Source organism: Peromyscus eremicus, chromosome 17 (assembly GCF_949786415.1).
Source record: "Peromyscus eremicus chromosome 17, PerEre_H2_v1, whole genome shotgun sequence".
Taxonomy (NCBI): Eukaryota; Metazoa; Chordata; class Mammalia; order Rodentia; family Cricetidae; genus Peromyscus; species Peromyscus eremicus.
In genome coordinates this window covers 19,729,118-19,754,245 of record NC_081433.1, presented here as the reverse complement: position 1 = coordinate 19,754,245, position 25,128 = coordinate 19,729,118, and the positions used below count along the sequence as shown (strand labels likewise).

General features: G+C 39.6%; 2 protein-coding genes across 10 annotated transcripts in view; one reads left to right on the top strand and one right to left on the bottom strand.

Annotated features, from left to right (window-relative positions):
- LOC131894061 (ankyrin repeat domain-containing protein 62-like) overlaps positions 1–20,736 on the bottom strand; it is a 38,825-nt gene extending 18,089 nt beyond the window's left edge. For all 4 annotated transcript variants that reach the window (XM_059244196.1, XM_059244197.1, XM_059244198.1 and 1 more), the window contains exons 1-8: positions 20,426–20,736; positions 18,904–19,018; positions 18,568–18,741; positions 14,721–14,827; positions 12,368–12,505; positions 10,075–10,136; positions 8,372–8,405; positions 5,210–5,282 (exon numbers count right to left, since the gene is read on the bottom strand). In XM_059244196.1, the coding sequence (XP_059100179.1) occupies positions 5,210–5,282; positions 8,372–8,405; positions 10,075–10,136; positions 12,368–12,505; positions 14,721–14,827; positions 18,568–18,741; positions 18,904–19,018; positions 20,426–20,670 (948 nt within the window). In that variant the 5' untranslated portion in view covers positions 20,671–20,736. The remainder of the gene's footprint in view (positions 1–5,209; positions 5,283–8,371; positions 8,406–10,074; positions 10,137–12,367; positions 12,506–14,720; positions 14,828–18,567; positions 18,742–18,903; positions 19,019–20,425) is intronic.
- Chrna6 (cholinergic receptor nicotinic alpha 6 subunit) overlaps positions 20,419–25,128 on the top strand; it is a 52,159-nt gene continuing 47,449 nt past the window's right edge. Inside the window, exons 1-2 of one of the 6 annotated variants that reach the window (XM_059244200.1) lie at positions 20,423–20,535; positions 22,285–22,361. The gene's annotated coding sequence lies outside the window, so the exon portion shown is untranslated. Of the gene's footprint in view, positions 20,536–22,079; positions 22,149–22,284; positions 22,362–25,128 lie in introns of those variants that run through there. The other 5 variants (XM_059244203.1, XM_059244204.1, XM_059244202.1 and 2 more) reach the window with 5 other exon arrangements.

Here is a 25,128-nt window from a genome sequence, read left to right as displayed (position 1 = left end):
CAGAAAACATCCATACAATAAAAATAAATAAAGATATAAATTTTAAAAAATAAAATGTCAGGTCTTTTTCAGCTCTTTCTTTAGCGGCATCTTTATGTTTTCATTATTTGTGTTTATTACTGCAAGAATGTATACCATAAAAGTACTCAACACATTTAACTCTTCAGTTGATTTCTCCTTAGTTGACCATCAAAAACAAAACTGAATTTCTAGTCTCCAAATTTATAACATTTCATGCTTTCCCTTTCCCTGATCCATCTATGAAAGTTTATACCTGGCAATCCAGATGTAATAATAATTTCACAAACTACATTTTTCTTCTTCCTTAGATATATTACAAACACGCAGTTTTAATTTTAAAAATATTGTACTTCTAAAACAAGAACTCTAAGTATCATGAGCAGATACATTTCTAAAAATAATTCTGAAATGTGTAAAATATTAGGCTATCCAGTGACCTATCCTGGCCAGGTGTTTGAGTCCCACAGGTAACATTGCCCTCCACCTGCCCTCTGAACCGATCTCCTTTCACTTGTAGACCTGATTCTTCATCTGAATGCATCCCAGAGCTGAGAAGTTTTAGACTATCTATAGCCAATTCTTTTTAAACAATTCAAAAAATAGAGAAAAAGTACTCCCAACTCCTTCTATGAATCCAGATAAAGACACAATAAAAAAAGAAAATTACAGAGTGATATCCCCAATGAACATAGACTCAAAATCCTCGATAAAATACTTGTAAACAGAATATAGACACACATCAAAAACATTTCCACTATGACCAAGTTGGCTTTATACCTTAAATATCGGGATGGTTCAACATGAACAAATCAACAAGTGTAAAAACCACATAAAAAGGACTTAAAGACAAACATTACAAGATCATCTCAATAAACGCAGGAAAACCCTTTGATAATATAGAGACCAAACCTTTACATCATAAAAGCTCTGTATGAGAAACCCACAGTCAACACCAGATTAAATGGAGAAAAGCTTGAAACAATCCCACTAAAGTCATGAACAAGACAGCCCATATCCCAACTCTTTCCCAATATTGTATTCAAAGCACTAGTGAGAGCATTAAGGCAAAAGAAGGACATTAAAAGGATACAAATATGTGGGATGACTCATCCCTAACAGACCTGAAGGCCAGTCGGCCCAAACAAGTAAAAAAGATACTTTCTGAGAGCCAACCTGGGTCTGCCTAAGAGCCTTAGCAACAGCAGCTGAAACATGATCTAGAAATGACCTGGGCCAATGAGAGGCAGCCATGTCACACGAGCAGATGCATATTCATCAGACCTCCCCACTCCCATGGTGGCGAGGGGGAGGGTGGTGGAAGGTATATAAGGCTTGCCACTTCCTGAATAAACTGAGCTTTTTGTTCCGACATTCTCCCAGAGCCTGTGTCATTAACTCTGCACCTACTTGACCCACTCCCCCAAAGGGAACAACAACAGCACAGAACCCTGCTACACAAATAGGTTTTTTTTTAAAGTCAAACTATGTCTAGTTGCAGATAACACAATATTACACGTTTAGAGATCCCAAAATTTCTACCAGAAAACATTCAGAAACAATAAAAAAATTCAGCAATGTGGCAGAATACATAAGCAATTTGTACACATTAATAGCTTTTCTGTACAACAACAACAAGTATACAGAGAAAGAGATAAATGGACACAGTCACATTAGCCTCAAAGAAAATAAAATGTCGAGGAAAAAACCTAACCAAGAAAGTATAGGACCAATGAAACTTTTAAACCTGTCTCACCTGGGCTAACAGTTTCCCCTCCAAGATCCAAAGACCAACTAACAATACCCCAATGTCAGACATAAGATGCCCTTTTTTGAGTTGTTGGCCAGGACTTTCCAAAAGACTCTCAAAACATATAGTCTACTGTTATTGCCCTTGTTTACCCCAAGAAATAGAAAGTAAGTCCCTATTCTAAAAACACCATGCACTTCAGAAACAGGGACCAGAGACCCCTGAGCTGGAACTGACCTGAAAGCCCCCTCTCTGAAGACTAGCTTTCAAGGTACCAGAAGTGGCCATGCAAGTTTCCAAAGGAAGAAGGAAACCAAGAATCCTACTCAGTTATGATACCTATAAACCACATCAACAACCAACATGGCATGATAACCTTAAGTGTGCAGTAGTGGCACACGTACCCTGGTTACAACCAACAGCTCTTTAAATGGACATGAGACCAGAGGGACACTCAACCAGAGGGATGCCAGTCCTAGTGCTGGAAACCTACCTAGTGCTAGTGAAGTCATGGTTATTGGAGGAGAGTTTACATTCACTAATTTATTAAACCCACATAATCCCTAACAACAATTGTACAAGCTAGTTTTATGTCAACCTGACACAGCTAGAGTCATCAGAGGAGGGAACTTCAATTAAGAAAATGTCTCCATAAGATCAGGCTGTAGGGCATATTCTTAATTAGTGATTTATGGGAGAGGAACCATCCCATTGTGGGTGGGGCCATTCCTGGACTAGTAGTCCTGGGTTCTATAAGAAAGCAAAGCTGAGCCAGCCATGGGAAGCAAGCTAGTAAGCAGCACCTCTCCATAGACTCAAATAGGGTCAAGTTCAATAGAGTCAGTTCTCTCCTGTCACCTTGTGGCATCCAGGAATCAAACTCAGCTCATCAGATCTGAACAATGATCTGTCTTTCCAGCCCATACTTCTATTTGCAATACAAGCAGACATTACTAGGAAAAGACATGTCAATGACACTCCAGAAGCAAGCAATTTCTACACTTGTAAAAGAATGCCACAGTTAATAATCTAATTTTATTAATGTGCACATATTAAGAATATTATTGAGGTCTGAATGTGTTTCTCAGTGGGAAAACATCTGCCCACTGTGTGTAAGATGCTGGGTTTGAGCTCCAACACTGAAGAAAAGAAAGTGTTCCAAGCAGAAATACAACAGAAGATTTTGTAAGGGGTGTATGTGTCCAGGCATGCTGTTGCCTATAACACTGGTGTTGCCTTTTGTGAGTATCATATAATAAATATTTTATCACTGTAAAATAAAGTATCTAATAGGTATACAACTATTTACCACTAACTGAAAAACAAGCTAAAAGAAGTATAGTAAATTAAACTATCTCTCAATTTTCCACTTGGAGAAATAATTGATGATCATAATTCTAAGATGGCTTTAGAAGGATATTTTTAAGTGGCTGATTTTTTTAAGTCTCATCTAGAAACTTTATCTAAGCCTATAATTGGAAACCTTGTAGCCCTTTTTTCCTGTTTATGCCATCTCTGATTTCTCCTCTAATGACACAGTTCCTCTGAGTAACTCTCCTAACCACCCATAACCTGAAGACTAAAAAAAGAATTAATTACTAGATTACGTACATATAGCATTACGTACAACATTGCATGATAGAAATCCATGTATCTATTCAATTATTAATGTTCAAATATAATCAAAATCATCTAATATGTAAAATGTGATTCAGGATGTACCAGGGTATACACAAACAGGTTGTCTAACTTCCGTTGTGAGTTTTAAGCAAACAAGTAAATAGGTCCAAAGCATCTAAAACTTGAAATTGGAGAGCATTTTAATGCTTGGTACTGGAAAACCAACCAACTACACAGGGCTATTATAGATATAGATCTTGGAGGAGATTCTACAGCCACCACTTCACCAAACCAGCATAATTCCTAACTACACTCTAAATATTTGTCCTTATACCCAGAGATAAGATAGGTGTAGTTCTCACCTCTAATCAAGGAAACTCTTTTTTGCAACAGACATAGAGCATTACAAAAAAACATAACCAAAATACACAGTTGTGGAGTCTGGTCCCAACTGATAGATCTACATCACAACTTCTGAAGCTAGCTCAGGGATCACTGTAGAAAAGAGGGCAGAAAGACTGTAAGGTCCAGGGGAACAGGGAGTTTTCTGTGCGAGAGTGTCTCCTAGGAGTGTCAGAAGCTACACCCATGAAGTCTCACCAACATGACTGCCTAACATGAGCTGAACGATAGTGATACTGATAAACGTAGTCATGTGGACCAAGGAAGGCTCACAGGGTCACAACCCAACACAAAGAACTCCAGGCAACCAAGGAACACTGAGTGGGGGAAACAGTCTTCCCCAAGGAAGAGCAGACCAATTGGTTATCCAATACTGAATGGTCATCCTTGAAAACATATACATATAAGCAACACTATACAGACTGAGCAAATTATATATTTAGAACACACACACACACACACAGAGTGTAACAATTTTTTAAAGAGGCTGTGAATTTGAAAAAGAGAAGGAAGGAAGGACATGGAGGGTTTGGAAGGAGGAAAGGGAAGGGGGAAATGATGTATTTATAACCTTAAAAAGGTATTTTTTTAAAATATGAAATTAAGCAATTGCTATGTGGTTATTATGAGTTTCTGCTTTTAGAACTGGATTTTGTTTGAAGCAACACATGCCATCTTTGACCACATAAGCAGCTTTCCTTACCCTCCTCATAAAACACCTTAGAAAACAATCAATATTCCCCTTAACACAAATTTTGAGAAACAGGTTTTTAAATTCTAGATTTCCAGATTTCTAATACTATTTCAGTTTAAATACAGAATCAAAGATAAAATAGAGGATAGCCTCTCCTAAAAGCTTATAGGATACCAAAATTCAAAGTATTCAAAAAAAAAGGAAGAAAGAAAGAAAAAAACAAAAAGACAAGAAACGTAAAAATTTTAAAAGATAAATTTAAAATATAATGAAAAAAGTATCTAAGAAAATAAACTTCTAGATGTCCTATGCTGTTGAATCTAAAGGCACCATGGAAATTGATTACCATAATAACAAGTTGAGTCTATTAAAGATTTACTTGGGCATTATACATCATGTAAGTATAATTTAAAAGTCACAGTAAGTTACATTTATCCAAATAATAATTGACCAAATTTCAAATATCCTCTATTATTGAAAGCCTACTGCTAGTACAACTTCTCTTGGGCTCTGTATTTTTACCCCATTTCCCCCGCAACCTCAAAATAGTGACTAGTCCTTTTTGTTGTTTACCAATTGACAATTGTTTTCAGCTACTCATAATCTTGTTTCTGCTTACTAACTCTCCATGTGCTGAAATGGCATCCAGACCACTAATGAACCTTAAGAGTAAAATGAAAGCAAACCTAGGGCAAGGAAGTTAACTCCATAGAAGAGCGTTCTACCTTGGTATCACAGCTGTATTCGTCTTCTTTCATGGCAGGCAAGGGGCTTCCAGGACTAGGACAGCTGGAAATCCTACAAAGCAAAGTATGCAGTAAAGATGGGTGAGCACAATTCTGGAAAAATCTTGTATATATCCAGCTGTTTGCATATGAAATGAGGCTTCTTAGTTTGGGTAAATATGATTTGACCTTACTTTAGCAAAGCTTTCACTTACCTTGACTTGTCTCTTCCAACTTATGAATTACCCAGTGAAGACTGACCCTATACTCCATATAAAATAGTAATGGCCCGAGAAAAGGGTATCTTCACAAATTGCCTTTAATGAATGTGGAACTGAAAAATTAACTAATGGCTCATTCCTTTGGTGCTAGAATAGCTGAAATGAACCTGTTAGCCTTAATAGGAGAGAAGAGACATCACCCTTCTCCATGTCTTTTCCTGAGTTGAAGAACACTAAGACCAAGCTCTATAAAAAGTGGCAGGCGTGGTTTCTCAGCTTGGAAAACAACCACTTCAAAGAAGCCATTCATCCTCTTCAGCTCAAAACATCAAAGAGAGCCTCTTGAAACATTTTAAGTCTTTTAAAGATATACAAGAGTCAAACAAAAAATTAAGTGTGTGTGGTTAGTGAAATGACCTTCCCAAAAAGATTAAAGATTTTAAAATTTTAAATTTCAATTATTGTTGTGGTCTTTGATACTTGAACTTGAGCTTTGTGCAGGGTGATAAACAGGGGTCTATTTGTATTCTTCTACACGTAGATATCCAGTTAGACCAGCACCATTTGTTGAAGATGCTTTCTTTTTTTTCCATTGTGTATTTCTGGCTTCTTAATTGAAAATCAGGTGTCCATAGGTCTGTGGATTTATGTCTGGGTCTTCAATTCCATTCCTTTGTTTGTTTACATTCCAATGCCATGCAGTTTTTTATTACTATAGCTCTGTAGTACAGCTTTAAATTAGGTATAGTGATACCTCCAGAAGTACTTTTATTACTCAGGATTGGTTTAGTTATCCTGTTTTGTTTTGTTTTTTCCATATGAACTTGAAGGTTGTTCTTTCAAAGTAAAGAATTGTGTTGGGATTTTGATAGGCTTGCATTGAATCTGTAGATTGCTTTTGTTAGGATGGCCATTTTTACTATGTTGATCCTACTGATCCATGAGCATGGGAGACCTTCCCTCTGATACCTTCTTTGATTTCTTTCTTCAAAGACTTGAAGTTTTTATCATACAATTCTTCCGCTTTTTTGGTTAGAAATACCCCCAAGGTATTTTCCTCTCCTCTTGCATTTTTTCAGGTTTACACAAACTATCGAGCACTTAAAAACTCTCAAAAGTGCCCAGACATTCAAGGATAAAGACTTGTGTAAAACTAGTCTCCTGTTAATTACACCTGTCCCTCCAAGTGATCTAGAAATATTTCCTTCTGGTGACCACCATCTCCACTTCTGCAGAGCTCAATGATGATCTCCAAAATTAAGATCTCCAGCACAGGAAAATCTTAAGTAAAGATGTGTTCAAAATATCAAGCTAAATAGAGCTTCAATTATCCACACAACCATTTTACTATCTGATCCTAAAATTTCACTACCCATCATGCAGGTAGGAAGGATGTCAGTCTGTTCAGCAAAGCTGGAGATACATACCTGCCTCAGCCACAGGGACACTTTGTTCCTCAATTCTATCCCCTGGTGCTTGACAGACTTTAAGGCACCTCTTGTAAATTGAGGTGATGTGAATAGCACCATATTTGTAGCTGCTATAGAGACTCTCCCCAACAGCTCAAATTATCTTAATGATTTTCAACAGAAATGTTGATGTTTTTCAGTTCCTACAATTCAAGAAACATGTAGCTTCTTTATCAAGACTGTCATAAATTCCAGTTTCAATACGCCTCTATATAAACTTTCAATATCCTGTCTCCTTAAGCTCTGTCTTATTATCAAATTTGTCAAAAATGCCTGTATTCTAGTCTTTTCTCTAAAACCTGAATCCTACTGAACCCAGTGTCCTTTTCTCTATATGTGTTGTCTATCATTAATACTATTCTTGTCCTCCACCAACTTTCTTTTATACTTATCCTGTGCCCATGGAATTACTGGGCTCAGTTTCCAGTTCTTTTATTAAAATACCCATCTACTGAATCAAATATAAGGATGACTGTTGGTCTTAATATTAAGGCACATGAGTCTAAATGTCATCTGCACCATTTTTTCCATCCAGAAAAGTCACATTAATATCTTTTGAGTTTTAAGTTCTCTATCTGGATGAAGTACAAGAGTATATTTTGATTAGTTCTTTGATTCCTTAAAATCCTGAAATTTCCTATTCTTTAATCTTCTCTGCAGAAAAACAGAATATTTAGTTGACAGAAATTTTATAAACAGAAGCAAAGGAACAAGAAGGAAAACAGAAAAGTTGATTTACAGAGAAAAGTTAGTATCACCAAAAAAAAAAAAAAAAAAAAACAAGAGTAGTAAAATAAAAATGTCATTGGACTAAGTATGTATAGAAGCTTAAAGGAGAAACAAAAATGAAAAATCAGTAAGTAGGAAAATTAATTTCCAATTATCCTCTAAAAGGGGGTTAAATATAATTTGTATCACATGCTCTGCATACAGATATTCTTCATTTCAGAAAAGCAAATCCTCTCCTGGCATGTTCCTGTGGCCCAAAGTACATGCAAGCAAGGTATGCCAGACAACTGTTGCTACTCAAGACAGGGTACTACTGGCTGACATTGCGATTATCAAAATTTTAGATAAATTGTTGTGGTATATCTGCACTTCTCAAGAAAATCCTAAAGGAGTTCATATATAAATTTGACTTTTGCTATTTATTGATGTAGATCTTATTTAGACCTCAGGGCTACACAGGTCCTTGCCAACCTGTGGATAAGCTAGAGAATGAATGGAGAAGCCAAGCAAGATGGCAGTCACATCATGGATGTGTGACTCTCAGCTATAACTGCCTACTTAGTGAAGAAAAGTTACAATAGCACATACTTTGAATGTTTATTGTGAGAATTATAATAAACAACAGTATTTTAAATATAAAGCATGGTGTCTCCCAGAGTAGACTGCTGAACAAATATTTGTTTCTCATCTGTCCATTCCAGTACTTAGATAACATGGAGATTTTATCAACATGTAAAACTTACCCGGCTAATGAGTCATTTCCAGAATCCATTTGTTCTATTCAAGAAAAATATAAAATTCATTTTAAACAGATGGAAGAAAAGTATCAAATATTAAAAATCTGTGATTCGGAAGCTTTGCTAGAAAACATCCATTTGGAAACATACCATGGGAATCTTCTATAGTAGGTATGAATTATATTGCTGATGGATCAACCAATGCATTAAGACCCTTTCTGTTGTTTGTATTTAGGGGACACAAAGAGGAAGAAAAAATATGTATGAAATTTATGAAAAGCACAATGTTGTGTACAATGACCATAACCCAAATGAACTACTATGAGGCTAACTTGAAATGTTGTCATCCTATTACAAATTGATAGTGTCAAGCAAACTGCCTGATGTATCTGGACTAACACCATAAGGAAGAAATGTAGTCTATGATTGTACCACCCTGAACACTCCCAATCTCATCTAATAAGAGAATATGTTTAGCTTGTTCTAACAGAATAGAGATTTTCCAAGTAACCAGTTGAGTTTTTCTGTTTGGGATGAATATACTATCCCAATGACACTTACCTATGGACAGTGCACCCTGCAAGGAGAGGGTTCAAAACACAAAAGCGGACCAGGTACAAGGGCTTGGCAAAGACTTTCCACATGCTAATGAAAAGTTCAAGAGTTGCCTGTGTGCTGCTTGCTCTAGCTAACCCCTTTTATTTAACTTCCTTTTTTATTTATTCTTTGTGTCTTTCACATCATGCATCTCCATCCAATTCATGTGCATGCCCATGGCATGTTTTCACAACATAAAAATCATGTTGTTTTAATTTTTAAAAAATATATAAATAAAGTATCTGAGGGACTCTGAGGTGAGAGCGCCCAAAGAGGCACCACATTCGTCACTGCTATCCTCCTCCATGGCCACATTCCTGGGAGGTAGTGGATCAGGAAGGAAGGGCAGCCCTGATCCTTCACCTGGAGGTGGAGGCCCAGAACTACTACTGGCTGAGCATGTCCTACGCGACAATGGAGCAGGTGTACAGCCACGCCTCTGAGCACAGGGTCCAGGTTTTTGAGGCCATCAAGGTGGCCATCACTTCCAAGTAAGCAGAGATATGTTGCAGACCAGCTAGGTTGTATCAACATCATGAAGAAATGGTCCTAAATCCAAAGCCATCAACTTTCATGTTTATGAATACCAGACTGCTCTGTCCTTACCTAGTCCTGGAGCTGAAAAAAATGTAACTTATGTAACAGTGTGACCTCTTCAACAAGAATCTTATTAAAACAAACATGATTAATAAATATATATGGCTTTACTATATGTAAATTATTTGTTATCATAACTTCTGATGATTGAGGGAAAAAAAGCTGGAGGTAAAGCTAACTATATAGCACTTATCTAAAATGGAGTGTTTGCTTGCTCTCTCTCTCTCTCTCTCTCTCTCTCTCTCTCTCTCTCTCTCTCTGTCTTTCTGCCTCTGTGTGTGTGTGTGTGTGTGTGTCTTCCTCAATGACCCTGCACCTTATTTTTTGAGACAAGGTCACACTTCCAATTGTAACTTTCGTGTAATTAATATCTGAGATCATCTGTAGACTATTCAGAAAGAAGTTAAGTAAATATAAATGCAATTTTCCACTCTTTTTGAAATGAAATGAAAACTTTTGGTTTGACATTGTTGTGTATGGTAGGTCTGCAAAGAGCAACTCATTATAGGTCTTACCTGGTTCATTATCTTTTTTGTTATTATGCATGTTTTCTTCAAAATCCATAAGCACCTGTCTACTGTCATATGAAAAATAATAAATACAATTACTATGTTAATACTTTTTAAAAAACACTTTAGCATGCTTAATTCTTAAGAACATTCCAGGGGTTAGGGGTGTAGCTCCATTGGCTGAGTGTTTGTCAAGCATGCACTAAGCCTTGGGTTCCGTCTCTAGCATCACATCTACCAGACATAGTGGCACACACCTGTAATCACAGTATTTGGGAGATGGAGGCAGGAAGATCAAGAGGTCCAAAGTCATCCTCAGACACACAGCAAACCCAAGGCCACATGGGGCACATGAGACCCTGTCTCTAAATAGAGCCTATCACTGAAAATAGTAGAGGCACTACTACAAGTTTTTCCTGTGTGTTTGAAATGTATGGGCTCTAAATCTTATAATTAAGCCTATAATGAAAGAAGAAAAACTGAAGTAAAAAAGGGACAGGAAATGAGAGAAATAAAGCTTGGGGGCATAGACTGGATTAGCGCAACAAGCAGTGACGCATCCTGATGTCAGAAGACATTCCCGCTCCACAACTAACAGCTGTCGGCTGCCACACAAGTTGTTTCCCATAGATGTTAAGTGTTACTCTAAAAAAGAATAAGGATTGGACTGTTTGAGTTCAGTAGGTTTCTTTTAAGATTTTATTTGATAGTATTAAAATATGTGCAGGGAAATAACAAAGCAACAAAGGATTTCCTGATGCTGAGCTCTTTTTAAACTTGCAGTGTCTAAAATTAAAATATTACAACTGTCTGGAGAATGTCAAGTCCTCGTCATGGTTATTAGCTATTCTGTTTTGTGGCTTATAATTCGGAGAAAATGAGCTGTTTAACAATTTGGAGCTAAGTACTTTATGACATATTACCTCCTTAATTAAATGACTGCTCATTATTACTAAAAGATAGTCACTCTAAGGGCAGAAAGGGAATCCATTCCAAGACCTGGCTTCGCTCTCCACTTCATCCTCCCCTGTCTATTTTAAATCATCATATTCACCTCCAAATGACTCACAAAACAAAACCCTCTTTTACATGGAGATACTAATAAAACTTGATGAGATCTTGTTCTCTTAAGTCCAACTGTTCTTTGGATCCAGAAACATTCTTAGTTGCTTCTTTGTGGGAAAGAATTAAAAAATGTCTGTAAAGATGAGACCAGATGAGAAATAATTTGGGAAATTGTTATGATAGACAAAGAGAGAGAGAAACAGTTGAGTGCCTGCCTAAGATGATAGTGCCTCTGGATCAGCATATGATGGGGTCTGGTATTAATCAATAGAAGGACCTCTATTTTTTTTTCTGCAACATGATTTGAACTTTTATACAGTTCATATTTGTCAGCAAAAAAGGGACACACAAATTTCTCAATGTGAATTGACCACAGAGGTCTAAGCTAACATGTGGGTTCTATATGAGATTGCTAACAATGCATGTGGCAGAAGCTAGAAAGTCTCATTGCCAGAAGAGTGTGATTGGAGAGCAATAGCTGAGTTTAACAACATAAGTACATGTGAACTTGAGATATTGTAACTTTCAGTTCTGAACATGTGTTATCACAAAGACTTAGAGGTCTGTCTCAGTGTAAACAGCATGATAGTTAAGACTAACTGCTATAAAATTTCAGGGTATGTTTTAATAGTGATGGAATAAAGAAATAAACAGAAATAAAGACTGATAGGCTATCCTCTTCCTTCTTCTCCATGTGATTTTTCTAAGAGAATTGGCTTCCTTGGACCTAAAAAATCCCTTCAGCTACTGGAAAGTCAAGGAATAGGGTACAGAAGACAGCTCCCACAAGAAAGCAACATGACTATCTACTAAACTGGGCATTTCAAGATCCAAGTGGCTACTTGAAAAGATCAAAATTATGCTAGATACTCTCTGTATCTCATTTGTAGGGGTTATATTTGGGGATAACATGGAAAATGTTGAGATCCCTAAGGTTAAAGGTCTTTAAATCTCTTAGCTGGAGATACAGTAAAATGAGAGAAGACTCACCTAGCACATATGAGGTGCTGGGTCCAATGTTCAGCATTTACCAAAAGGAGTCCTGAGCTTAAGTATTCCATTCCCAATGCTGCTCCTATTTTGCTTGATTCCTGGATGGCTAGGTGGACTAAATCACTGCAATTCTAAAACTACCCACACAAGTTCAATGACACCTCAAGTAGATGATGCAATAGTTGTATTTGTTTTTGAACATCAATATAATTTTTAATTAACATGTTGTGGAAATACTTACAAAGTACAGTGGCCTTCAATAGCGTAGCGTAATGCCGTCCATCCAAAGACATCCTTGCAGAAGAAATCAATGCCTTTCTGAAGGAGTAATGTAGCTATATCTTTTGATCCACATCGTATAGCATATATTAAGGTATTTCTAAAGTAGCAGAGGGATAGATTCACTATTATTAAATGAATGAAATTAGTTAAATCTATGTAGATCTGTCTTACCAACTTAGTATCTTGCCTGTCTGTGTAGACTTGACAATTTTCTAGCAGACATAGCATCATGGACCTACAACTGTTCCTCTTTGTGTGGTTATCTCCCAGGATAATGAAGGAAGTATCTTTTCCCAGAAATAAAGACTGATCTACTTTGGAATAGAATTCATGACCTCATGACCTTTTAAAAAAAAATAGCTATGCTAAGGTCTTGCATCGGAAATAGTTAAGGAAGAGTTCACATTTCCCTAGCCTAATGGAATATATTACAGTTCTTAATCAGCTGAAGATGAAATAATTCAAAGCTATGTGCATGATTTGAATAATATTAATATGAAAATAGTAATAATAAAATTCATAGTGCTTTCAGCTAATGATGTTGATGACCGTGTACTGTACACTAAACTAAGGGCTATGTAAATAATCCTATAACCTCCTATCAAGGGTGTTTTGACTGTTTCACATCAGGGGATATATTTGGCTGTGAGCATCATGCTTAAGATAACATACCTAGCAACTAGCGAAACAAAGAATTAAATCCAGTCTTGAATGAACCTAAAGCCTCCTTTTTTAATTATTTACTTATGACTCATCTTCATTAAATTTTATCCAGTTAACACTTTCATCTCCCTTCCAATGCCAAGTAAATATAAATGGATAAAAATAAATCATGGAGAGTAAAGGGGGACAAAATGAACATTTAGTAATAACAATGAATCGTCAATTAAGATAACCTGACATCAATATTTTACAAAAAAAATAACAGTTTAAAGAATCATTCCAAATACTATAATTTTCAACTCCTGTTTGGCTGAATATAGTATCTTAAAAGTTTGCAAGAAGGAAATGCGAAATACTATAAGATCTCTGAGACCTCATTAGAGAAGTTTTCTTGTGTAGTGAACGATGGTTAATGCAGAAACTCACAACTGGTCAAAGTGCAGAGAGGAAGTGACTGGTGAGGTCTCAGCCACAAATGGGATAGCTATATCACATCCCTTCCTCAAGACTCGGGGACCATTGGGAAGAGGATGTACGAAGGGTGTGAGAGCCAGAGGTTGGGGAGGAGTGGAGCAAAACAGTGTCTTTTGGACATGGCAGGACTGCCATGCACATGGACTCACAGCAGCTGTGGCTGCCTACACAAGATCAAGCCAATCATTGTCAACCTTTTGCATGGGTTGGGGAGGGGCTCAAGAGTCCCTACTCCTAGCTAAGGAACTATTGACTGTTGATGGCTTCTAGGGGAGGGAGAGTCAGATATCTTTAAGGGTATGGCTCCTGATATGTCCACCAAGCTCCAGTGGGAGGCACCACATCCAGAAGTATATGAACAGCACAAACTGGAGTGGATACATTATTTTTTTTTATACAAAAAGGATACCAAGTTGTGGTAGGAAGATGAGGGAATAAAAGACAAGAGCTAAGGGGAACTGCTTTAGTGCACATGATCAAAATACATCACTTTAAGTTCTCAAAGAGTTACTAAAATATTTTAAATAAAATAAATAAGTAAAAAGTAAATCTAAAAATAAAAAGGAAGCCGGGCGGTGGTGGCGCACGCCTTTAATCCCAGCACTCGGGAGGCAGAGCCAGGCGGATCTCTGTGAGTTCGAGGCCAGCCTGGTCTACCAAGTGAGTTCCAGGAAAGGCGCAAAGCTACACAGGGAAACCCTGTCTCAAAAAAAAAAACGAAAAAAAAATAAATAAATAAAAAAAAATAAAAAAAAATAAAAAGGAAATATCAGATGATTAACGATCTTACTGTGCATCCAAAACTCTTTACTAAAAGTTCATACATTTTAAAAACAAATGCAACTTGTTTAGCTCATAAACTCCTAAGAACAAAGGACCAACAAAGTCAGATTACAAATAACAATCTTCAATCAGTGCTATAAGGCAATGTGATAGATAGATAGATGATAGATAGATAGACAGATAGATGCATACATATATATATCATTTGCACCGCTCACTTCAAACAATTGCTTTTTTTCTCTAACAGACTAAACTGATGCTTACATCTATCTATGTTTTCACTGTATCCTTGTAAGTTAGTCCTCCAACCAGCCATGTTTCTAAGTTGAGTGGTTGTTACCAGTCCAGAATACCACTAATGTTCTATTTCTTTTTAATTCAAATGACTTTACCTTTGCATGTTATCTACAACATGTATATCTGCTCCTTTTTTTACTAAAAATTCTGCCACCTCTACCCTCTTTTCCCTGAGTGCCAGCAAAAGTGGTGTGAAGCCATCCTGCAAAACAGCAAAACCAATTTGTAATTTAAAAAGTGGCATGTTCTCAACTTACCTAAAAATCTTATAAAGGACTGTACAAATATAAATACACCATAAAAGCATAAAATCCCAGTGGGTAAACGATCCTTCGTTTTAACAATGTTACCTTCCACTTGCTTTGCTCCCTTTCTTTGAAATGTTCCTCTCCTGCCTAGAGTAGTCACGTGAACCTAAGCCTCTCCAGTGCCCATTTCAAACCTACACTGTTGCCTCAAATATTTGTTTCTATTACAGCATTCATTATTTGAAGCCAAGTGTTTGCTCTCATATATACTAAAAACTTCTTGGAGGTAAGGGCTACATCTTCTTTGCTGTAGGGCCCTGGCCCCCAGTTTGGGTAGCTGTTGCCTTGCTTGCTGACCTTGACCTTGATGTCCTTCCTATGCTAATTCCCTGCCGGTTTCCAACCTCCTGAATGCTTAAGGGAAGTTTCTTGTTTGTGTATCCTTCATATTGGGCGTTAACAGCTTAGATGCAAGATTGTAAATAGCAGTAGCAAACTTCTGCCCTCTGGGGTTCTCCCATTGTGCTGTAAGCCTATATTTAAGGTTTCCTCCCTCTTTCAATAAATGGCATTCAGCATTCTACTGAGAGGAATGACCCGCTGTCTCTTGTCTCTGTTTTTTGATCCACAGCCCCTCGCTCGGACATGGTGAATAGGTGGTGGTAGCGCAGGCGTTATTGCTACACTTTACATCAACAAAGCAAACCCCATCACGCAGTGGCAAAGGATGTTCACAAGCTAGCGAATCAATGACCAAATTTTCATTTCTACATCAGGAATGTAAAGTAAGTATGCTTGGGTCTCAGATCACCTTCTGCATGGCCACCCAATGGTACAAAGTTCAGGGGAGACAGGACTTGTTGTCTGATATTTCGATCATATTCTGACAATAAAGTTTGCTGTGAATCAGAGAGCAGAGCTAACTACTAGCTGATCAAAATTAATCATAGAGGTTTTGGAGGACTGAGGACAGATAGACTGTTAAGTAGTGGGGCAGGGCTTAGAGAGGATCTCAGCTCTTTTGGATGGAGGAATGGAAGAGATAGGAGGTCTCTGGTAGCTTCTCCACTGCTTCTCTGATCATTCGGGTTCTTACTCTGATATCTGACTCCTGATTTTTTTATTGATAAAGAATAATTAGATAAATGCATTGAGGGCTTAATTCCTTATGAGCAATGTGAAGTTCAGATTTTTGCAGAAATCTCCTGAACCTTAACAGTGGGCTCAAGTCATGGAAGAAAACTCAGTGTAGCCAAAACCACTTTGAGCCCATATCCCCTGTGCTTTCAGTGTTGCTGGGGGTGTATTTTCCAGTGGGTGTATACAAAGCAAGTATGTTTTAGAAAAATCAGCCTCCCAAATGTAATTTAAAAAAAAAAAACTCATAATACTTAATTCTTCCTGCCCTTGTTAATTTATACTCCGCTTGTATTCAATTCTCGCAGTGTTCACAAAATTACTAGTCACATGACAGCTAAAACTAAATGATTCCTGTGGACTTTGTAATGTGTGTGTGTGTGTGTGTGTGTGTGCGCGCGCGCGCACACGTGCACGTGCATGTGTGTGTGTGCACGTGTGTTTACAACTGCCAGACTGATGATGTTGGGGCTCCATCAACTGAACACCTTCACTGAGATGGACTGCCAAACAGACAACTGTTCTTCGGGAGACAAGAAGATTCATGTTTTCCAATCTTCTAATAGAGGAAACCCTGCTTATAATTCACGTTTGGGGATAACTGGGTAATGTAGTGGCATGAAACCTTTAAACAGACATTTTCTACTTACCAAATTTTTGAAGACCTTCTAAAATAGTGAATTATTATTGATGGCTAGAAGAAAAGTGGTTTATTCTGTAAGCCAGTAGTCATTGCTGATTGTGATGGTTAGCTTTCATTGTCAACTTGACACAACTTAGAATCACCCAGGAAGAGGCTCTCAATGAGGGAGTTCCACATTGAGTTGGCCTGTGTGCACATCTATAGTAGATTGTATTAATTAATGAGGAAAGACCTGGCCTACTGTGGATGGCACCATTCCCTAGACAGAGGCTCCAGAACTGTATAAGAGTAAAAAGTTCAAGCTTTGCACAAGCAAGTGAGTATTCATGCATTCATTTCTCTCTGCTGTTGATTATAGATGTTATGAGACCAGCTGACTCAAGCTTCTGGTGTGGTGCCTTCCCAGAAATGATGGACCTAGAATTGTGAACTAAAATAAATCCTTTCTCCCCTAAGTTGCTTTTCTGTCAGGTATTTTATCACAGTCATGGAAATGAAACCACTTGATAATACTCCATTTAGCTTCTCAACACAAAAGTAAAAGGAAAGTTAGGGTAAAATTACTGGAAAATACAGATTGGCAGGAAGTATTATCTAATCAAATTCCAGTTCCTCTAGAGATGTCAGGATTTTAGAACCCAGGAATACCTATATTTCAGTTATCTATTTAGGGTTTCTTTTCCAAATTAGGAGTTGTTCTGATTCTCAAGGAAATATTTTCAGAGATGCATGCCCATTACTTATTAGACATACTGAATCAAACTCCACACATCTGCAGCAGAGAATTAGAGTCACACAAACAGAACTTCAGTCTCATCTGTATGGACATGGATAATTCTCTTCATCATCCAGTTATTTGACTAATAAGGACTCAACCACTAAAAATAGGCAATGTGCTATTTAGAATGCAACAAAATTTCAATATACAAAAAAAGCAAATTAAATATCCCCTCACCCAGCAAGCAACTGTAGACATGAGAACAGGGCTTAGTTTTTACCTAAGTGGGTGTCTCTTGCAGAACATATACTAGTGAACTGTTTGATCATCCCTCTAGTTTTCTACATAATTATCCCCTAGTCACTACCAATCTCATTTCTCCAGAATCCTCCTTAAACTGATCCCTAGACATGTTTGTAATTAAATACTTTTCTTGCTCAAACTATGAATTACTACCTTTAACATGGAAAGACTGTATCAGCACACATTAACTGGCTTTTTTAATTCCTCTCGCTTTATTCCCTCGGGTACCTAATTTCCAATTGTACATTTCTGATTCATTTCCCTCCACACCTTTTCTTCGTTCTTAAGTCACTTGATAATTACTTGCCAAGAGCATCACAATTTCCAATTTACATGAGTGCTTTTGTTGTCTTTGAGTTTTAAGATGAAGCCATTTCCAAAGTAAATGTTGCTCTCTACTCAGGTGGCTTTACACAAGTCAGGGGAAATGGTGAGGAAAGACACAGATGAGGAAGTTTCACCTTTAACAAATTCAGTGGCTCCTCAAATATTCCACACTAAATGTGTAAAAGAAAGTTGTACATCAGGTTTCTTTCAGGGAGCTGGAGAATTGGCTCAGTGGTTAAGAGCACTGGCTGCTCTTCCTGAGTTCAATTCCCAGCAACCACATGGTGGCTCACAACCATCTGCAGGGAGACCTGGCGCCCTCTTCTGGCAGACAGGCATATATACAGGCAGAACTGTATATACATAATAAATAATTTTTTTTAATAAAAGACCAACAAATGTTTCTTTTGAAGTACGTGTGTTGGACTCACAGCTTCTACAGTTAAGTCCTGTCCAACTGTTTTCACTCAGGAAATGCTTAGGTTTCTAAACATGAAATGTTGACCTTTGTCACTATTTAAACGTGTATTTCAGAGACTTTGTAATTAAAATGCGGTGAACTGTACTTTGGTTTTTTGCTCTATATCAGCATGGTAGTCGAGCAGGAGTGCTGCCATCTCTTCGTGCCCATTGTACACAGCATAGTGCAAGGCGCTGTTACCACTGTTGTCCCTGATGTTCGGATCAGCACCATGCTCCAGCAGGATAGCTGCACATTTCTGTTTCCAGCATTGGACAGACTGCAGTTCATAACAAAAAAGCAGATTGTCAGCTCCAGGAATTCAAGATAAACATCCCACAGGTTTCATCAGCAAGCTACATGTAAATGGAGGTAGCGCTCTTCCCGTCAGGAGCACTTCAGTCATGTCTAGCTCGTGCTGAAATTCATGGCTGCTACCTACCTTCATCAGAGGTGTGATGTGGTTCTTGTCGAAGGCATCAATCTCACAATTATTATTCACCAGAACGTTCACCACTGGTAGCCGGCCATAGACACAGGCAAAATGCAAAGCTGTCCTGTGGAAGTGAGAAGAGTTTTTGTGGCGTTATAGAGCCCTGTCTGAAAATCCACATTTACTCATGTAATTATAACATTAAATACCCTGTTGTTTTTATAAACGAATCTTCACTGTTCTTAGAAAAGGATAAGATTCCCTCTTTTTAAAGAAAGGGTAACCTATTTGAAGTCCTTTCTCTAGGTGAGCCAGGGATAGATCACGTGACCTCCTTACCCCTATTGAAGCGTTCTGCCATTGAGTGGCTCATTTGAATCAGCCCAGAGCAGCTTATTTGAATAGAAAAAAAGCATGGCCGGAGACAAAATGAACTCGGTGGTATTTTTGTAAACTTTTGTCTCATTTTCCTTTGCTTTCCAAAAACAACAACAACAAAAAATAGTTGTATTATTGGTGTTCTGCTTGTATATTTTGGTTTCCATTTTTGTGTTTTTAATGGGGCTCTTTTTGTGTGTTTCTTGGGGTTTGGGTGGGTTGTTTTTTCGGGTTTTTTTACTTGTTTTTTTTTTTTTTTTTTTTTTTCAAAAAAGAAAAAGAAAAGCATCGCCTTTGAACTAAATTCCCCTTGGGTGTGATCCTACTCTGAGCTAAGTCACTGACTAGGTACCTCTCAGCCTTCCTCAATTTCCTGATCCATAACATCAGAAACACAAAGGGTATCTAGGGAAGTCTCTTAGGAATCTTGCACCCAGCCCTTGACTGACCCTCCCTATTTGGGGTATGTAGTGTCCTCTATTAATTCCTGCGTTTACATCTGTTTAACTTTCTAATGAACTCCAGCTCTGCTTCACAAACAGATGGCAGGGCATAAGGACACTGTTGTGAGACGTCCCCTGAGAGGAGATGGGAAGGAGGAGGAACCGGCAAGAGGGTAGAGGAGGGACAGGAAGGGGAGGGGGAGGAGGGAAAGGGGGAGGAGGGAACGGAAAAGGGGAGGACAGAGAAGGAAGAGAAGAGGGAAGAAAGAAGTGGGAAGATCTCTACGTGTGCCACCACTTCAACAACGTGGCCCTTTTCTTAACACAGCACCAAAGATCTGTGTGTATGCTGTGACTAGAGCACGCGCTTCACTTCACCCCCAGACCCCATCCAATACTAGGTCTCTGTGAAAACCACGACTCTCCAGCCACAGCGACCTCTGGCGTTGGATGACAGCAGACACAATGGGCAGAGAGCTCTGGTGGCCAGCTCTGTTGGACTAATCAGAAGGAAAGCAGTTAAAAGTTCCTGTCCGGCAGCTCAAGACTCCTCCCGGGTATGCAGGTGCAGAGCCCCAGAAGCACAGGCAGATCCCGTTCCCTCACTGCCCACCCGAGCTCTTGGGGAAGCCAGGGAGCGAAAACAGCCGTTTTCCCACGCTGACCTGCCCACGAGGTAGACAGTTGCCCGCCCGCCCGCCCCCTATTACCTGTTCTTGTAGTCCCTGTCGTACACGCTGCACTTTCCAAGCGTGATGAGAACTTCCAACTGGCCTGCATCGCCCTCAGCTGCAACCCGGTGGATCTGCCCCACCGGTTGGTATGTCGTATGGTATTTTGGATAGCTGGGATATTCACCAAAGAAAAACTCAGAGACAGTCATTTGTGGGCCATCACAGAAACCGAAGGGTGTCTTTTCCTTAACCCCAAAGATCTTCCTCACGGCAGAAGCCATTGGCCTCAGGTTCCTTCCCAGCTTCTCATCTTTTCTGTCCCCCAGTCCAATATTAGGTCTTAGTAAAATCCAGCGACATTTGCACAGAGGAACGCGGGGCTTAAACGTCTGCCAACCAGGGCCTTGTACAGTTGGCAGAAGCCCGGTTGCCAAGCAACACGTCTAAACACAATGTGCACGTGCTAGTTTGTACAAGTGAGCAAGAGGGCAACTCTTGACACGGGTGGCATCTCTGAGCCAATGGTAAAGGTGCTGAGTAGGCATGCGCAAGGCCCTGCCGGGAAGCAAACCCACAGTCTAAAGGTCAATAGAGGTTGGATGAGTGTTCACGTCATTTCAGACTTGTACCAGCAGGAAAGCAATCTTTGCAAATATTTGGTTGAAAGCAGGGGGCAACATAAGGATGGCGAATACATAGTTGCCACACTATATATGTATATATACATATGTATATATACATATATGTGTGTGTATATATATATATTTTTTTTTCTCTAAACATGATCTGCATCTCTTTATCCCTCAGTTGACTCTCCTTATCTTTTAACTGGACTCTGCCAACCTCTATAATCTGCCAGTTGCAGTGTCTTAGCTTGCCTCTGCTGCTATGATAAAAACACTGGCTAAAGGAACATGGGACAGACAAGATTTATTTGTCTTATGGGTTATAGCTCATCATCGAGAGAAGCCAAGGCAAGAACTGAGTCAGAGACCACAGTGGGATACTGCCCACTGGATTGCTTCCTCCAGCTTGCTCAGCTTCCCTTCTCCACTGCCCAGGCCCACCTACCTAGGGAACACACCATCCACAGTGGTCTGGACCCTCCCAAATCAATCAGCTATCCAGGAAGTGCTAAGTGCCCCCCACAGACCAGTCTGACAGAGGAAGTTCTTCAGCTGAGATTCCCTCTTCCCAGGGACGTCTAGGTTTGTGTCAAGTTGACAGAAAGCTAACTAGGACATGAAGTCACCAGAGGGTGACTTCATGATTTCAGAGATGGTTCATCATCAAATGAAAACTTTTGAGAGGAAACCAGTAGACACCGTTCAAATGAAGTGAAAAGGCATCCATGCATCCTTCTGTCTCCACCCTCTGATCCTCCTTACTTCATGTTTTCTTGATTTGCATTTCCCCTACACATCTGCAACAAATGAAGGATTATTTGGCATTCTAAGGTGCGATTTAGAACCCTTGCTTTTGAAAACTTACATGTTACGGGTTAAAATGGGGCGTTAGCGGCTCTCCAGGTACCAGCATCCCAGGCACTGGCGGAGCCTCACGACCCTGCACTCCCCTCCCTTTCTCATCATCATTGTTGGAGTCTTCATAGCCATAGCCTTCCTCCTTTCTCTTCCCCTCTTCCTCTTTTCTCCTCCCTGCCTCACCTCCCTCCTCCTCCAGCAGTCGCTAGGCTTCCCGGAAGCAGCCACTAGCAACAACTCCACATCCTGAACTCTTCAGACTTAACTCCTGGAAGGTACATCCTTACTCCACCCTTTCTATTTTATCTCTTCTCTTGTCTAGTCCTTCTTCTCCAGGTCGCCCCAAGAGTCCCGACTGCATCCGCCCCCTATTCAGTTGATCTCTGCCCATATTGTGTTCATTCCCACTAGAGCCCAAGCCTCCAGGAACTCCAGGGACCACAGTGCAGGACCAAGGGAGCCCCTGTGCCCAGGAAAGGCTGAAGTAGGTAAGCGTTTCCTCACCCAGACCCATGCCAAGGGATAGGAAGGATGAAAGATATGAAGAAGAATATCAAAGTTGAGAACACCTTCCAAGAGAGGCTAGCTTTCAAAGCAGGATGATCTCTAGACCCGTTTCAGGGCTCTCTCTCTCTCTCTCTCTCTCTCTCTCTCTCTCTCTCTCTCTCTCTCTCTCTCACACACACACACACACACACACACACACACACACACACACACACACACACACTTCAGTACAACTACCTCCTTAAGGCCTACAATAAAGACTCTTAACTAAGCATCCCATAGGGCCTGTCAATTTTGATGTAATTCAGGAGCAGAAACCAAATGTTTTCAACAACTTCTTCTTTCATTTTGAAATTCGGTGGCCATCCTGTACTAAGGAGAGCGCAGAGATGGCCAAGAACAAACGAGCTACTCCAAACCCCAGAACTCTCTGCTACCCAGTGCTACCTCTGTTCACTGCCAGAGAATCATGTGAGCTCACAGTACTGACATTTACCATTCAGTCCTGAAGAACAGACACTGGACCCCTGTTACCTGGGACAGGAAACACCTGTTACTCCCCACACTTCTCTGCCCTACCTACTGCATCCCAGGTGCACCGGCTCTCTCCCAACCAGGCTTCTTCTTGAGGTTGGAAGTCACATCAGTTAAGTGGAATTCTGTGTGAGAGCTGCTGGGGTAATACAGCATTCACTGGTGGCAACTGGCATCCACCTGCTCTGCAGAGCTGGGAAGCATTTTGTGCTGGCTTTGTTGGAAAATAAAGTCAAGGTGTTTTGCCCATTTCCATTAAATTTGCCTGCTGATTGAACCCTGTTTCAACCTGTCTCCTCTTGGATCTCTGCTCTCGCTTCCCATCACTATTCTCATTATTGCCAAAAAGCAGCACCTATATGTTTCCCTTTAACGTGCACCTGCCAGCTACCAAGCTGGAATTTAATGAAGTCCAGACTCCTTCGTTCTTGGAAGATAGTTTCATCGAAAGAGTTGAAAGCTGGAAGCTATTCCTTCAAAATTAGGAAGGTGTGGTTACATTCCTTCCTGGTTCTCTTCTTGTTGTTAAAACTTCTTTTGAATTATTTTTCCTAAAAGAGCAGCCTTCTTAGAGGGATGCCTGCTTTGTGTATTATTTAACATTTTACTGTGTCATGTGTAGGTTTTAATTTCTAGTCATTATTTGTGTTGGGATTCAGAAATCTCCCTGAGACTCTAGGCTTCTTTGTTTGTTTGGTTGGTTGGTTGTTTGGTTGGTTGTTTGGTTGTTTGGTTGGTTGGTTGGTTGGTTGGTTGGTTGGTTGGTTGGTTGGTTAGTTGGTTGGTTGGTTGGTCGTTCTCATCATTTTTTGAAGATTCTCAGTTACGTCTTCCAGTACTGATGGTGTGACCATTTTTTCTCTCTTCTGGGACTTCAACTATTTTACAGGCAGTCTGTATCCTAGCTACATTTCTTCCTTTATCCTTCAAATGCACTTCTCCTCTTTGAAAGCTCTCTGTGTTCCACTCTGATGTAGGCACAAGGTCCATGATTTGGGGAGGGGGTTGGTTTTTGAGAAACAAAAAGTATATTTATTTTTTATTGAAAATAGTTTTTTTTAATCAGATACCATATTCTGATGACAGTTTCCCTTCCCTCAACTCTTCCAGATCCTCCCCCACTTCCTCACCCACCCAAATCCACACCCTTTCTGTCTCTCTTTCACTAGAATACAAACAAGTATCTAACAAAAATAATAATAATAAAATAAAACAAACAAGAATAAGACAAAAGCAAACAAACCAAAGAAAAAGCACAGGAAACACATATAGATGCAGAGACACACAAATTCACACACCGAGAAAACCCATAGAAACACAAAACTGGACATCATAATATATACAGCAAGGACCTACAAGGAAAAAGAAACTCCGACCGAGTATTATGAGACAGAGAACCTCCAAAACTGCCATTGAGTTCCTTTTGTGTTGCCCATCTTCTGCTGGGCATGGGGCCTGCCCTGGAGTATGGTTTGTATAACCAGTGGGAATCCACGGGAGAAAACTAATTTTTTTGCCTTTGCAAGCAGTTATCAATTGAAGATAGCTTCTGGGTTAGAGATGGGTGCTTATGACCACTTTGCCTCTCCAATATCTATACCTCTCCCTCTCCCTCTCCCTCTCCCTCTCCCTCTCCCTCTCTCTCTCTCTCTCTCTCTCTCTCTCTCTCATACACACACACACACACACACACACACACACACACACACACACACACACACGGGAGGGGGGTTAAAGCAAAACTAATAAAAAAAAATTCTTAAAAGAAATTTAATTGCACATTTCCCCTGCGATTGCAGGCTATTCCTTCATATTTATATTCTAGGAATCAGCTCTTCTTCAGTCACGTTGTTGACGCAGTTAGAAGGAGAGTAGCACAGCTCTGGACAGGAAAGGCTGGTTAACAGCGAAACAAGGAGGCTTCCCTTCTCTTCTCTACCTCCTCCCCCTCTTCACCTTCCCTGTTCCTTCTTAACACTTTCACAGCGATGCATGCTATACTGGCTTACCAAAAGCTGTTCTTCACTTCGGTAGCTTGTCCTTGGGTCACTGACCTTTTCAAGTGGGAGCAAGGAACTTGGGTTTATGGTTAGACTTCTTCCTACACAGGTGAAAAGAAAACAGAATCAGATGCATAATTCCCTGGGAGCCACAGAAACATGAAATGCCAAGTCTGGGGGCAGGGTAGCCAGAGCTGGTTTCATACACTTCTGA